This window comes from Gorilla gorilla, chromosome 2 (assembly GCF_029281585.2).
Source record: "Gorilla gorilla gorilla isolate KB3781 chromosome 2, NHGRI_mGorGor1-v2.1_pri, whole genome shotgun sequence".
Taxonomy (NCBI): Eukaryota; Metazoa; Chordata; class Mammalia; order Primates; family Hominidae; genus Gorilla; species Gorilla gorilla.
In genome coordinates this window covers 182927741-182944352 of record NC_086017.1, presented here as the reverse complement: position 1 = coordinate 182944352, position 16612 = coordinate 182927741, and the positions used below count along the sequence as shown (strand labels likewise).

Sequence of the window (16612 nt, the reverse complement as noted above, 5' to 3'; positions counted from 1 at the left end):
TCTCTATTTCTATGAGTTTAACTTTTTAAGATTCCACATATAAGTGAGATAATACAGTATTTATCCTTCTCTGTCTGACTTATTTCACTTAGCATAATCCCCTCAAGTTTCATCCATGTTGTTGCAAATGGCATGATTTCCTCATGTTTTTAAGGCTGAGTAGTATTTCATTGTGTGTATTTTCTTTATCTGTTCATCTGTGGATGGACACTTGGATTGTCTCCATGTCTTGTCTATTGTGGATAATACTGCAGTGAACATGAGAGTGCAGATGTCGCCTTGGCATATGTTTTTGTTTTCCTCAGTTATATACCCAGAAGTACCATTGCTGGATATGTAGTATTTCTATTTTTAATTTTTGGAGGAGCCTCCACACTGTTTTCTTTTTTTTTTTTTATTATACTCTAAGTTCTAGGGTACATGTGCACAACGTGCAGGTTTGTTACATAGGTATATATGTGCCATGTTGGTTTGCCACACCCATCAACTCATCATCTACATTAGGAATTTCTCCTAATGCTATCCCTCCCCCAGCCTCCCAGCCACTGAAAGGCCCCAGTGTGTGATGTTCCCCACCCTGTGTCCAAGTGTTCCCATTGTTCAATTCCCTCCTATGAGTGAGAACATGCGGTGTTTGGTTTTCTGTCCTTGTGACAGTTTGCGGAGAATGATGGTTTCCAGCTTCATCTATGTCCCTTCAAAGGACATGAACTCATCCTTTTTTATGGCTGCGTAGTATTCCATGGTGTATATGTGCCACATTTTCTTAATCCAATCTATCATTGATGGATATTTGGGTTGGTTCCAAGTCTTTGCTATTGTAAATAGTGCTGCAATAAACATACGTGTGCATGTGTCTTTATAGTAGCATGATTTGGGATTATGTGTGTCTGTTGGCTTCATAAATGTCTTCTTTTGAGAAGTGTCCATATCCTTTGCCTACTTTTTGATGTGGTTGTTTGTTTTTTTCTTGTAAATTTGTTTAAGTTCTTTGTAGATTCTGGATATTAGCTGTTTGTCAGATGGGTAGATTGAAAAAATTTTCTCCCGTTCTGTAGGTTGCCTGTTCACTCTGATGATAGTTTCTTTTGCCATGCAGAAGCTCTTTAGTTTAATTAGATACCATTTGTCTATTTTGGCTTTTGTTGCCATTGCTTTTGGTGTTTTAGTCATGAAGTCTTTGCCCATGCCTATGTCCTGAATGGTATTGCCTAGGTTTTCTTCTAGGGTTTTTATGGTTTTAGGTCTTACATTTAAGTCTTTAATCCATCTTGAGTTAATTTTTATATAAGGTGTAAGGAAGGGATCCAGTTTCAGCTTTCTACATATGGCTAACCAGTTTTCCCAGCAGCATTTATTAAAAAGGGAATCCTTTCCCCGTTTCTTGTTTTTGTCAGGTTTGTCAAAGATCAGATGGTTGTATATGTGTGGTGTTATTTCTGAGGCCTCTGTTCTGTTCCATTGGTCTATATATCTGTTTTGGTACCAGTACCATGCTGTTTTGGTAACTGTAGCCTTGTAGAATAGTTTGAAGTCAGGTAGTGTGATGCCTCCAGCTTTGTTCTTTTTGCTTAGGATTGTCTTGGGTATGCGGGCTCTTTTTTGGTTCCATATGAACTTTAGTTTTTTCCAATTCTGTGAAGAAAGTCATTGGTAGCTTGATGAGATGGCATTGAATCTATAAATTACCTTGGGCAGTACCTCCATGCTGTTTTCAATAATGGCTATGCCAATTTATATTCCCACCAATGGTGCACAAGGATTCCCTTTTCTCCACGTCCTCACCAACACTTGTTATCTCTTACCCTGTTGATAATAGTCATTTTAACAGGTGTGAAGTGATATTTCATTGTGGGTTTGATTTGCATTTCCCTAATAATTTGTAATGTTAAAGAGCTTCTCAACACCTTTTCATGTACCTGTTGGCCACCTGTATGTCTTCTTTGAAAGAATGTCTACGCAGGTCATTTGCCCATTTTAAAATCAGATTATTTATTTCTTGCTATTGAGTTGTATGAGTTCCTTATATATTTTGGATATTAATCCCTTGTTGTGTATATGGTTTGAAAATGTTTTCTCCCATTCTGTAAGCTGCTTTTTCATTTTGTTGATTGTTTTCTTTGCTGTGCAGAAGCTTTTTAGTTTGATGTAGTCCCACTGTTTATTTCTGCTTTGGTAGCATGTGCTTTTCATGTCATATCCAAAAAAAGCAGTGCTAAGACAAATGTCAACGGAGCTTTATCCCTATGTTTTCTTTCAGTAGTTTTACAGCTTTAAGTCTTACATTTAAATCTTTAATCCATTTTAAGTTAATTTCTGTGACTGGCCTAAGATCGGGGTCCTAGTTCATTCTTTTGCATGTAGATATCCAATTTTCCTAACACCATTTATTAAAAAGGCTATTATTCCTCATTTTGCATTCCTGACACCCTTGTCAAATATTACTTGATTGCATGTGTGTGAGGTTTTTTTTATGTAAACCATTTTTATTTTATCATGGAACTCTTTTGGGCACCATTATTTCCATTAGCATAGAGGTAGCTTCAGTTAATATTCTATAACAAGGCAGTAAATGCCCCATCAAGTGGAAATTCTCTAGTTCAGTTGTTGTTATAGAAAAATACTCACAGTCTTTTGCCATCAGCCCCGATGAATGCTCCACACAAAGGGCTATGCAGTGACTAATTCATCTAGACTAGCACTCCAGGTACTACCCTATACTTTGTGGGCTTAGATGATTTTACTAGTTCCCATTTAGCATGTTTAATTAACATTTCCTAAAAGAGCAGATTTACATGCCTTCAGCTTCATAGTACTAGAAAGGGGAAACATCCCAGTCAGATGCAGTACCCATTTTAATAAGACATTTAGGTAAAGGAGTTCAACTACCTTATATAAAGCTTGTTTAAACATCTTAAATTTTATAATTCTATTAATCTGTGTGCATTTATATTCTGGTCCCAGGCCTTTTCTACCCCCAGACCATTTTACCTTTTATGGTGAAAAAGGGTTTGGGTTCCCAGCAGGGAGTTGCATCTGTGAGACCTATGAGAGACAGCAAATTTGATAAGGCTTCTTAAATAGTCCTATGATTCTGTGGGAGGGGCACCCATGTAAAAGGGGTCCACTTAGCTCCCAAATTTACCATGACCTGGCTAATGGGTGTATTTGTTGGGAGGATATCCCAGTCATCATAAAGCCAGTCCAATATGGCTTGCATATAAAGGATATTAACTGCTTCACCTGGGGTGGTTCATTTGGTATTTTATAGGGAGAGTTGGGCAGTCCTCTTCTCAGGGCAAGCAGCCCTTACAGTGTCACCTATCCAGTTTACTAGGCTGATTGTTCTCTTAGGAATAACCTCCTATGCATTTGGATTGCATATACTTATTAGTGATTAGTAGTGAGCTGTGAGTCTTGCATGAACCCAAACAAGCTCTTAAATTCTGTAGCATTTAAATTTAAGAATTTTGTCCTTAAAGTGGTTATTTTCACAATTCACTATAGTAAAGATTTTTTAAGAAGCTGATGATACCAATCTATGAAATGGAACAATTCCCTTACATTATACATTCTGCTTTTTAATGGTTACTTGGTTTTAGCCTTCCCCCATATTGACTATTTTTTTTGGTAATCACAGGGCTCAGAGTTAACTTTTGTTGCACTGGCCTAATTGTTCCCTTTATTTAGTTTTATTTGTATACTTTTTCCTTCATTTTAAAGCAATCATTAAATAGTTTTTAACTAGAGGAAAAAACTATTTTCCTTTTTTAAAGCAAAATCAACATCTTTGTGTTTCATAAACTTTACCAAAAATGTATTTTATGCTCCCACTATTTTAACTTTTAATAATCCAAATTTCCAGTGAAAATAAAAACCAAGGGTTTAACATGACTTTAAGATTTTAAATTACTGGAGAGAGTTTTGAGATTAAATTTACCAAATTAATTTTATCACAGATTACTAAGATTATGGGAATTAAACAACATCTGAGCTAAATTCTACCAGTCCAATGGGCACTTTTATTCTGCATGCCTATTATATCTGTATGCTTTTATGTGTCATGTGGAAATGATATTTCACTACCAAACTGCATGAAAGAGCTCTAATCAAGTAAATTTTAAAAAGCTACTTGATTACCACTGTATCCTTTATGTTTTTGATATCCAGGTCTGGCACATAATAGGTACTCAATAATTGTTTTTTAATTAATAAATGGAAATACCTGGCTAATTTTTTTGTGTATTTTTAGTAGAGACGGGGTTTCACCATGCTGGCCAGGCTGGTTTTGAACTCCTGACCTCAAGTGACCTGCCTGTATCAGCCTCCCAAAGTGCTAGGATTACAGGTATGAGTTACCATGCCCAGCCTGAAAGGATATTTTATTTGCTTGTTTAAAAAGCAATTCCCTTTCCTACTTTAGATAATTAATAAAAGTTACAGGAGCCATCAAAAGGTGAAGGAGAGAGCTATTATCCAAAGCCTTTTCGAAGAGAAAAAGCTGAATTTTTGAGATATCAATCTGAAGAATGTCAAAGAGATAGGTCATAGAATTTAAAAATTAAAAACTTCTTGCATTAAAAATAAGTCAATATTTGTAATAAAATCTTGTTTTAACTAATTAGTTTTGTATTAGTGTATTTTTTAATATTAAAGACCTGTCTCTAGAAAGACTATTATGATTTCTTTTTAATCATAGCCAACTGAATTACACAACCCCTTTTTTAAAAAAAATTTCTTCTTACTAACGTTATTATGACTTACATAGAGCATTCACAACATGCTTAGACTTTCTGTTTTGTCCTAAATATCCCTCTTTCTTGAACAACAAAGCCATTTTATTTTAGGACAAAAATCCACATGTGGGTTTATTTCTGAGCTCTATGTCCTGTTCCGTTGGTCTATTGTCTGTTTTTATGCTAGTGCCTTACTGTTTTGATTGCTATAGCTTTGTAATATAGTTTAAAATCAGGAACTGTGATGTCTCCAGCTTTGTTCTTTCTCAAGATTGCTTTGGCTATGTGTGGTCTTTTGTAGATCTATGCACATTTAAGATTATGTGTTCTATTTCTGTGAAAAATGCCATTGAACTTTTGATAGGAATTGCCCTGAGTCTATAGATTGCTTTGGGTAGAATGGACATTTTAACAACATTAATTCTCCTGATTTATGATTATGGGATACCTTTTTATTTATTTGTGTGCAATTTCTTTCATTAATATTTTATAGTTTTTAGTATACAGATCTTTCACATTCTTGGTTAAATTTATCTTAAGTATTTTATTCTTTTTGATGATGTTGTAAGTAGGATTGTTTGTTGTTAGTGTATAGAAACACAGCTGATTTTTGTATGTTGAACTTGCATCCTGCAGCTTTACTGAATTTATCAGTTCTAACATTGTTTTTATGGAGTCTTTAGGGTATATATATATAAGGTCATGTCATCTGTAAACAGAGTCAATTTTGCTTCTTTCTTTCTGATTTGGATTTTTAAAATTTCTTTTTCTTGCCTAATTGCTCTGGCTAGGACTTCCAGTACTGTGTTGAATAGAAGTAATGAGAGTGGGCACCCTTGTCTTGTTCCTATGAATAATTTTCAAAATTGTGGATTGACATAAAAATTGGCTGGTGCTACCTACAGCCATAACTTCAGTTATAATGTCAACATATTTCCATTTATTAATTCAAAAACAATTATTCAGTACCTATTATGTGCCAGACCTGGATATCAAAAGCATATGGGATACAATGGTAAATAACAGAGAAAGATCAACTGTTCACATACCAGACTTTCCATTTTAGCATACAAGATGGAACAAGAACCTGCTTCCCCTTTGTTGAAACTTACGTTTATGTGTCCATTCTGGATAAGTCTTGTGGAAAGTTTGATGAACACTGTCAAGGATGTACAGAGTAGGGTAAAGCTTAGGCACAGGTCGAGGGCTTGAAGTGTCAGGTGGTACTCTTCGTAGTGTGGTGGGTCCACACAGGCTAATGGGAATTTTGCATGTGGATAAGGAAAGGTAACTGCATAGCCAGGGTAATTAGTCCCTGCAATCCCTGAAAATGAATAGAAGCAATATGGGCCCAGGAGAGCAGATTCCAAGGCTATTGCAAAATGAAGTGGACATCCCATAATGCTCAGAATCACAAAGGTGAAAGTAGCTTCCCACTGAAAATAAAGCAAAAATAAATTGTTACTTTGGGAACAAAATATTTCAAAAGCTTCTTAGCAATATGAAGAAAAAAAAAGAGATGCTGGCTATGAATCTCTCCTATTGGAAAATGAGGGAGAAATCAATCATGACTCTCTCTTTATATTTTCATTTTCCCTTAAAAATGTCCCTTGTATTTTCATTTTTTTTTTTTTTCACTTTTTAAGTACCGGGATACATGTGCAAGATGTGCAGGTTTGTCACATAGGTTAACATGTGCCACAGCGATTTGCTGCACAGATCAACCTATCACGTAGGTATTAAGCCCAGCACCCATTAGCTATTCTTCCTGATGCTCTCCCTCCTGCTGCCTTTCATTTTTAGTCTACACCAGAGGAGAATAATATATCAGCCAACTGGGGCAAAATTTAAATTAGTTCAATTCAACAAACGTTTATTTATGTGTTTCCCATCACATGGAAGCAACTAGTCTGGGTTGGGAAAAACAAAGATGAGTGAACAAAATCCCTGCTCAAGGTTCTTGCTGCTCAGCTACTCAGGATGTAGTCCATCATTCGGTAGCACTGATATCCCCTGGGAGCCTGGCAGACATGCAGAATCTCAGGCCTCACCCAGATCTACTGAATCAGAATCTGCATTTTAACCAGATCTCTAGTTGACTTACATGTACATTAAAGTTTGAGAAGCCCTGTGTTAGCCATGGCAATAAAATTTATAATCAGATAATGTAGTCTTTTTGTATCATGGGATTATTTGGTTTTATGCAGTTGAAATGCAATATAGCATAGACTTTTCATCCTTTTTTAGAAGGAGAGGTACCAAGAAGATTGGAAGGAGATCCCAGATTAAGGAGTTGAGAATTAAAAATATATTACTAAAAGCAGAGAAGCCTATAGATCCATTTCTTCGAAATGAAATTTAGGAGCACTAACACAGGCTCTGTCCTCCCCAAATGCAATAATCATCACAGGAACTTGTAGAAAATATTTGGAGCGGGGATCAGATAAAAATTATTCAGGGCTGGGTGCAGTAGCTAATGCCTGTAATCCCAGCATTTTGGGAGACTGATGTGGGTGGATCACCTGAGGTCAGGAGTTTGAGACCAGCCTGGCCAACATGGCGAAACCCTGTCTCTACTAGAAATACAAAAATTAGCTGGGCATGGTGGCGTGCACCTGTAGTCCCAGCTACTTGGGAGGCTGAGGCAGGAGAATCACTTGAACCTGGGAGGTGGAGGTTGTAGTGAGCCGAGATCATGCCACTGCACTCCAGCCTGGGAGACAGAGTAAAACTCCATCTCAAAAAAAAAAAAATCTTTTAAAACAGAGTTTATTTATGAAATCCATTGTAGTAAGGCATCAATTAGACCAAATTCAATTCTAATTGGAAATCATATTTTTTATGTTCCATCGTGAACTTAATAGTGATTTGACCTTCAAAGCCACTCTACCATCCTACTTGGCATCGGTATATTTACCAGATACCTCTGGGTCCACTCTCTGTAAGCCAACAGTAGAAGCACACCAGTTGTGATGGCCTGTGACAAGAAAATGGAAAAATAAACATCCACCACAGAAGGTACCTCTGGAAAGAGTTCAATCTGTCTCACAGTTTGACAACTTTGTCATGAACTTGAAGGAACAGAAAATGACTCAGTGGATTTATGGATCTGATTTCCTCCTCATCCGTGGAAAAAAACTGTGATGACGAGGAAAGTAAGCCATTAGTGTCATAAAGACATGATTCATACAAGTTCATTTTTTGATTCTTTATGTTGCCTTTGCCATCAGAATCATCGCCTCCACTACTGTAAGGTGTCACCACGATAGTAGCTTGGCTTTATAACCCTTGCCATACATTTTATTTTGATTAATTGTCTATTGTTCACCTTTCTCACAAACTGATGAAACTGTAAATGGAAGGAACCAGAATGGAAACTTGTCACAAAACCCTGAAGCGACTTTCTCTTTTGCTATTTGCTTTCTTTTGAGATTCCATAGCCTCAGCCTGCTGGTGGGATGCAAATACACGATCCCCTTTTCTCAAATAACAAAGATTATCATTAGAATGAATGCATGATGTGGCATTTATTGTTCTGGGTACAGTGGTGTCCAGCCTTTCAAAAGAGAGTTTTTCTTTATAGTCTCTGTTGAAGGAAAAAGGCCCAAAGTGTGGAATGAAAATAGTTAAACAAAAGAGGGAATAGTGTCACCAGAATTTAGCAGCGGATAATGAAAAAAAATATTCCTGGCTCTTTGATTCAGCAACAGATCTGATGGAGGAGACCTTTGTGGTCACTGAGACTGGAAATAGCTTATTCTTAATCCGCATATATCATTTGTTCTTGGTTAATGGCTCTTTTGAGGTTGAGTGAGAAAGAGGAAGAGATGTGCCTAAAATAAGATATAGAATATGGACAGCTCTAAATATAGTACAAGTTAGCTTTTGACAGAGAAATAAGCATGACTGTATGTACACAATCAACAAAGTTAAGGAGGAAAAAAATCAGCATTTTTACCCACATGGTTTTGTGGTATGCTGCTTTTGTAGCAGCTGGATGTGGCATATTTATTGTTTTGAGACTTAGCTTTTTCATTTTCCTGGCATATTTTATTTTGAATGTTGGATTTAGAGAATTTGAGAGAGAGGGAAACGCGCGTGCGCGCGCACACACACACACACACACACACACTTCTCATGTAGCTGAGCCTACAATTCCAGACTTGGCATCGCCATACCATAAAACTCCCATGGATAAAAACAGAACCATCTGTAGTCAAAAGGGGTTCCTGGCTTGATTCTGCAAGAGGAAAGTTTCCAAGGGACCCTATGGAGGGTGAGCCAGCATAAATAGTACAAGAAAACAAAAGAATTATTAAGAGCAACTGTAACACCGGTGCTGTGGGGTAAGCCTGGGGCTTTCTGTGCTTTGGGAGGCATGGCCCTCAATTGACACATCACTCCTCTGTCAGAGAGAGAAACACTGAAGCCAGATAAGCAAGGGAGACAGGCTCACGCCCTTCTGCTGGTTTAACTCTGAGTAGATAGCTGACATTATCAGATGCTGAGATTCCAGGTTGCCTTAACTACTTTGGCATGAGCTGTTTCTTTCCTTTCAAAAAGTTGAAAAATGCTGCAGAATTTCAGTTGCCTGTTATTTTTGTAGCCGCCAGCTTGAATTTTGCTTTGTTTACATAAAACTTTGAAAAAGATCTTTCATGCAGTAGGCTGAGTATGAATGCCTTCAGTAACTTGTTAAATCCACCCTGCAAATTGAAAGGCGGCTCAAGAGGTTAGTGCACCCATCTTTATTGGTGCTCCCCGCCAGACATGGGAGATAGAATAGGGCTATTTTCCCCAAGATGCGCAGACTTCCCCTTTTCTTTCTTCCATTTCTTCTTGAAAATTATATTTTTAGATAGGGAGGAGAAAAGAATGAAAAAGGAAGAGATTTGAGGGTAGGCAGGACAAGTCAAGGGGAAGAGAAAATGTGAGAGAGGGAGTGTCTGAGGGGGGAATAGTTGGCTGAAGAGGAGGCCAGGTTGTGAGGAAGGGGAGAGTGGAGGCTGTGTCTGGCAGTGAGTGGGGAAAGAAGAGAGGGCCCCCATCCTGCACTCGCCTCCCTCAGCTCTCCTTGACATGCTGCTGCCTTGCTTTCTGGGCGCTTCCAGGGATATCAGCTGGGTTTTGCAACAATTGCTGCTAACACTTTGATTGCATGATCATTGTGAACCCTCCCACTAAATCTTTAAATTGCCTAAGTAGAGGACGTAGTTCCCAGAAGTAGATGAATTGAAGGAAGCAGGGAGCCCTCACAATAGAAATAGAAACTTTAAGAGGTATCATATTAATATGGTTAATTTATTCACTTACAAGCATCTGTTATGAGTCTACTGCAAACAAGCAATGTGCTAGGTACTGTGCTGATAAAGTAATAATAAATGTTAACATGTATTGAGTGAGTGTTTAATATATGTTGAACACTTCACATGTGTTAACTCATTTAATCCTCACAATGACCTTATCATGTAGATATCCTCCCACTTTTAAAATGAGGCACAGAAAGGATAAATAAGATGAACAAGATCCCCAAATAGTAATTGTACAAATAGTGGTTCTGACTGTCACTGGAATTTACAGTTCAGGTGTAAAAATAATGCACACACGAGAATGGCTACAACACTAGGCAAGAAGGATGAATGTTTTCTGCATGAGAAGAGCTCAGAGATAAGGTATCACTTACAGGAGAAACATCGATGATAAAGGCACCATGGAGAAATAGGATCTGAAGTGGGTTTAAGGATGGATGTGATTTCAATGGGAGGTGACAGAGGGAGGGCAGCTCAGGCTGTGTGAGCAGCATGTGCAAAGGTGGGGAAGTGGCTGCCATGCTTAGGGAGCAGGGAGTGAGGAGTCCACACTGAAAGGAGGGCCAGTTCTTGGCAGAGAAGAGTAGAAAATCAGGATTGAAAGCCAGGTAATACCAGGGTGAGAAGGACCTCACGATGCAGGCTAGCTCGTCTGAACTTTGTTTAGGGACAATGAAGCAACGTGAAAGCTTTTTGAAGGAGCTGTAGCCTGACTACTGAAGGGGTTTAGAAAGATGAGCCAGTTGTGTGCACACTAGATTGGAATACAGGGAGGCCTAGACATCTCTGTAGAACCCTGGTCTTCAGATTTATTTTTTCAACTCTAGCCACAATAACGAATACATTTTACGTCATAGTTATAAATATTTTTATATCTGACCAAAATAATATGTAACCCTCATTATGCATCATATGCATTATGATGCATATAAAAGATATACAAATTTTGGTCAGATATAAAAAATGTGGTGCATTCTAATATTATCTATTCCATTCCGTTCCACTCCACTCCACTCCACTCCACTCTACTCTGTTCTCTTCTGTTCTGTTCTATTCTATTCTATTCTATTCTATTCTATTCTATTCTATTCTATTCTATTCTATTCTATTCTATTCTATTCTATTCTATGCATTTATTGTAAATACTGCTAGCTACTCAATAGATTGATTTTATAATTCACTAATGGATAGATTCCCACAGTTTGGCTATCAAAGTTACCTAGGCATAAAATCTGAGAAGTGATGGCAAGTGGTAAGGGGGTATAGAGTGAGATGGAAAGGGAAGGAATGCATAGGGGTATGCCTTGTAGGAAAAATTAAAGTTACATGGCAACTGATTAGAGTAAGGCTGGTGTTAGGCTGTAGGCATTGCTGCCTGCAATGTGATCCTAGGACCAGCAGCATGGGCATCCTCTGGGAACTCATTAGACATGCAGACTCTCAGGCCCCACCCCAGACCTGCTGAATTAGAACCTGCATCTCATCAAGATCTGCTAATGATTTGTATGCACGTTACAGTTTGAGAAGGGATAGTTTAGAGGAACAGGTTGAGTCAAAATCACTCCAGTATTTGGAATTGAGTTACCAAGACAATGACAGGGAAGTTGGAGAAGAAAAAAAATGGTTTTGGTGACAAGATGATTAATTTGGTTTTAGACAAGTTGGCCTTAAAGCAGCTTAGGATATCTAAGTGGAAAAATGGACCATTGACATAGATTATTTGCTTGATCAAACTTTAGTCAGGTTCCTGAACCTTCTCCTAGGCCCATCTGTGTACTTTCTTGTAAAATCCAGTTTGAGCACAAGAACCCTGCTGCTGAGTCAGTTTAGCAAGAACCCCCCCTAGTCTCGATATCTGATCACCCTCTGTAACTAGTCAGATTTCTCCTCCTCCCCCATCCCCACAGTGATGTCTGATCACCCTGGCCTGTCTTCAGCAAGAAAACTGGTAGGTCTGTATAGCCAGAATCCCCCTTGCCCCTGATATTTCCTGTTAGTGATTTTCCATCCACTGACTTTTACCCTTATAGCTGCTTCTCAGCTATAAATTCCCATTTGCTCATGCTGTGCTTGGACTAGAACCTTGTTCTATATTGATGTCTCTTTTTCCCTATTGCAATAATCCTGAATGAAATTTGCTTTTATTGCTTTAACTAACTGTTCAGCTCTGGTTTTTCTTTAACACCATCAGGCAGTTGGAAGACATGCAACTGTGGAAGCTGTAACAGACGTGCATGGTCATGTAATCAAGCCTCTTCTCTAACTGTCGAGGAAGGGGCAGAACTTCCGTTGAGGAAGACTGCAAAACTAAGTCTAGCGTGACCTTTCTCCCAAATTCCCTTCTCTAAGCAGGGCTCTGGGTGCAGCGCTGCGCTTGCCATTGGCCAAGTCACTGGGCTGTCCAGCCCTCAGGGCCTGTGTTTAAACTCATTGCACTCCCGTCTTTTCATCAGAACTTGATCTACAAGCCATGTTTTCTAGAATTAATAGAACTCATTCCTTATGGTATTATGATCTCCTCACTGAATACTTGCTAGCAGCTGATGCTTTTAAATAACCTAGCTCCAAAATTCTAGGAAAATTGCTTGTCATATAAATGTCAAAATGGAACTAGGGAGTCTGAGGACCAATCTGTATGAAGTACTTAGAGAGTCTTGAATGAAAGGCTTTGAACAAATTCAAAGTACTGTATCATATACAAAAATCTCTTTCTTACAAGTCCCCAAGGAAATATGGAGTCATCTGTAAAAGGAAATGTTAATATGGTTGAAATGTACAAATCTTGTCACTGGAGGAAGACATACTTTGGAGGCAAGTTAAGAAGTGATTGGTAAGGGAGGTTGTGGAATGAGTCAGAGACTGTTTGAAGTTCACCCTGATCAGACAGAACTGTGGTTCAGTAGGAAACTCACTAGTAAAAAAACGTAACGTTCGTCCAAATTTAGACATTATTGAAAGACTGAGCATTTGTATTACTTTCCTTCGCGTGAGGATTTTTTCCTGCACTAGTATAATATAAATACCACCCTGACCTTTAGTCCTTGCAACCTAATTGGTATTCAACTGTATAAGAAATTCTGTACCAACAGAACGGAGGGTATGAGATTCATTCACTCATTCAACAATACTTATTGAACAATATTTATTGAACACAGAGTATGTAATTCCCTTTGTTCCAAGTTCTTCAGATACAGCAGTAAACATAATAGAAAAAACAATCCCTGCCCTTCTACAATATACATTTGTTAGAGGAGAGGGGAATATACAAACAATAAATTGAAAAATTATATAGTATCTTATATGCTAGTAAGTGTTATGGGAAAAAAATAGAGCAGGGTATCAGAGATTGGGAACACCAGTTGGGGTCAGGGGATTACAATTTTAAATAGTGTAATGGGAGCAAACCTCTGTAAAAAAGTGATGTTTGATAAAGAATTAATCAAGAATTGAAGGAGACTAGGGAGTGAGCCAAGTTCAGGAAGAGGCTTTAGGCAGAGGGCAGGTAGTGCAAAGGCCCTGAGGCAGAAACACGTCATGGCATGTTTGAAAACTGCAAGGAGCCAATGTGATGGGAGAGAAGTGACCTAAGGGAAGAGTGTTAGGAGATGAAGTCCAGGAAGTAACAGGATGGAGAACTCAGCAGGTTACGAGGGAGTAGGATAGGAAAGTGAGGCGGGTGACACAGGATTAAGAACAAAGGGCTTGAACAGAGAGTAGGGCACAAATGAAAGGCATAGTATTAACTAGCATTTGAAGAGGGCTTTAAAATTGGCAAAGCTCTTTATTATACAGTCTTTGTTTAAATTGTGTTCATTCTCACTGTGCATCTTAGGGTTGGACAGTTTTACACGTGGGCTCTTTTTATCTGTAAAGTTCCGCATTTTACAGATAAAGGGAATGAGGAACTGGCTGGCTGAGGGTCCTGCTTTTGACCTCCTACCAAGAACATCAAAGTCAGGACTTGAAAACAAGTCCACTTTTCTAAATCCTTTATCTCTGACTCCATTTCCTGATGCTGCCACTTCTGAAATCAAACAGTTACCAATTAACTATGTGCTGGAGACACATCATATCATTTCTCTAGGCCTAACTGGTAAAAATAGATGTTTGGCCTAGAACAATACATTCAATCATCTGTAATCTTAATCAAAATCACCAATATTTGTTTAATGTATTATGTTACAGTCTGAAAGGATAGGCAAACAGCTGTAACAAAAGAATGTAGGGTTGAACTCTAATCATGATATTGTTAAACTTTGTGAAATCAGAATTTTTAAAAAAATTAAATGAAATAGAAAATATCAGAATATGTTTCACATAGAGGGTAAGTACTATTTTGGAAAACTTTTGTTTTATAGATATATAAACATCTACTATACATGTATATACATATAGATGTAGATATCTATTTATCTAGAGAGAAGAATGTAGATGTATTTATGTACATTCTGGGTCCTCACCTAAAATATTTTTCTGACTCTGAGTCGCCAAAAAAAAGTTTGGAAGCCACTTGAATAAGTGTAACCGCCATCTCTGCATTCCAGTAGAACTTAAACAAGTATTTCTTTGAATGAATTGTGGTTTCAGGTAGATGTTGGAGAAAAGAAGGGAAGATCAAGATTGGGGTGATAGATGCAAAAGAATGTATTGAAAAAGAAAAAAAAAACTGAGAAAGAGAAACATAACCCTATGGTTTCCTCATTCCATCGACTCTCCCATAATCCCACTGGCTTCCATCTATCTGCACACATTCATCAAACCCCACTAGACCGATTTCCTTTAAGATGAAGACCTTGTTGGATCCTTCATTGTAACTCAACGACATAGGGGGCTATTCATAAATATTTATCTAATAAGTAGATTAAAATTTATATTTCCTGAGGTCTAGTTTTTAGGTGGTATCTCAGTTAAAGTTTTAACTTTTTAAAGATTTAAGATACTATCTCACACAACAGTGGCTACATTTTGTTTGTTTTGAGATGGAGTCTTGCTCTGTCACCCAGGCTGGAGTGCAGTGGTATGATCTCGGCTCACTGCAAACTCTGCCTCCCAGGTTCATGTGATTCTCCTGCCTCAGTCTCCTGAGTAGCTGGGATTACAGGTGCATGCCACCACGCCTAGCTAATTTTTGTATTTTTAGTAGTGACGGGGTTTCACCATGTTGGTCAGGCTGGTCTCGAACTCCTGACCTCGTGATCCGCCCCGCCTTGGCTTCCCAAAGTTCTGGGATTACAGGCGTGAGCCACCGTGCCCGGCCGAGTGGCTACATTTTAATAGAAGATTCCTTAAGATCAAAAAGCTTCAATATTGAATTCTCCAGTCTCCAGTGGTGTCAGGCGTCACAGGAATCAATGAGAGAAGGATTTGTTGGACAGGTGGGTCTCTGTAACTTCTCTTAAATCATACCAGCATGGAAGCCAGTTACTCCCAAGACTAGATGTGCCCATTTTTTTTGGTTGGAGAGCTAAGGGACCGGGCCAATCTTTTATCTGTGCAATGATTCAATGAGCACACACGGAGTACTACTTAGTGTCATACGCTGTACTTGGCACATGTACTCTCCTAGTGAATTGTGAAGTCCATCTTGAATTATTGAATTATTTGAATTATTTTCAAATAATTGAAAATTATTGAGTTATTTTCAGTTCAAACAGTTGATTGCAAGAGAAAGGTGGAAAAACAAATATTTGGGGTTTGTAAATTTTGGGGCCATGTACATCTTAGTGTTTGCAATGAAAGCATTAGTTTGAAAATTATTTTACTTCGTTCTCTATTTTAAAATTACTTTTCAAGGTTTACGTTTTTTTCTAAATTCAAAATTCACATTTCAAAAGATTCTAATTTCTTAGCATATCAAGTTAAGAGGATTAAAATAAAATAACTTTTTAAGAATTTCTTGAGCAGCATGTCATTAAAAATACATAATATACATGTATACATGATAAAACAATATTAAGATCATTTTTATTCTTAAAATGCAATTAATAGAAATCAATGTTCCAAGGCGGATTCTGATTTTTTGTGGAATTTTGACTTCTTTGTATTGTTAGAACAATTTAAAAGGCTATGTTCTTCTGTTTTCCCTTTCCCTCCCACCTTCTTTTATTTTCTCAACATATTTAATAAACTATTTTCATACCAAAGCTCCATTCCAGATAGGACAAGCAATTCGAACACTCCATCCTGTGAACCAAGGCTTGTAAGAAAAGACAGGGAAGAAAGCAATAACTCCAGAGCATACACTGAGGATCCCCAGAGTAACAAGAATCCGGCCAGCAGCCTGGTAGAGGCCCTTCATTTTCCTCGGTGGCTTGAGGCCTTGGTCTCAAAGATGTTTTGTTACCAAAACATGAGTGTATGACAGGCCTCAGTAAATAGAAGTTTCTTAGAGACAGTAGCCATGACACATACGAACTGTTGATCTACTTGGAAACAAGATTCTATTTGTTTTACCAAAGATGAAATGTACTCAAATAGTCCTTGGCATAAATTTGACACAATAAATTCTAATAACAATTTATTTAAGAGAAAGAGAGAAAAAAAATTATCCCTTGCTTTGGATTGCTG

At 37.9% G+C, this 16612-nt stretch overlaps 1 protein-coding gene across 1 annotated transcript; it reads right to left on the bottom strand.

The window, feature by feature from the left end:
* Nucleotides 1-373: 373 nt before the first annotated feature.
* On the bottom strand, nt 374-16378 carry TMEM212 (transmembrane protein 212). The gene is made up of 5 exons (XM_004038009.3): nt 16185-16378; nt 7654-7713; nt 5849-6172; nt 2992-3036; nt 374-1635 (listed from the first exon to the last, which is right to left on the bottom strand). Exons 1-4 carry the CDS (start codon nt 16341-16343, stop codon nt 2995-2997), a joined length of 585 nt encoding a protein of 194 aa, XP_004038057.2. The 5' UTR covers nt 16344-16378; the 3' UTR covers nt 374-1635; nt 2992-2994.
* Between the last annotated feature and the right edge of the window lie 234 nt (nt 16379-16612).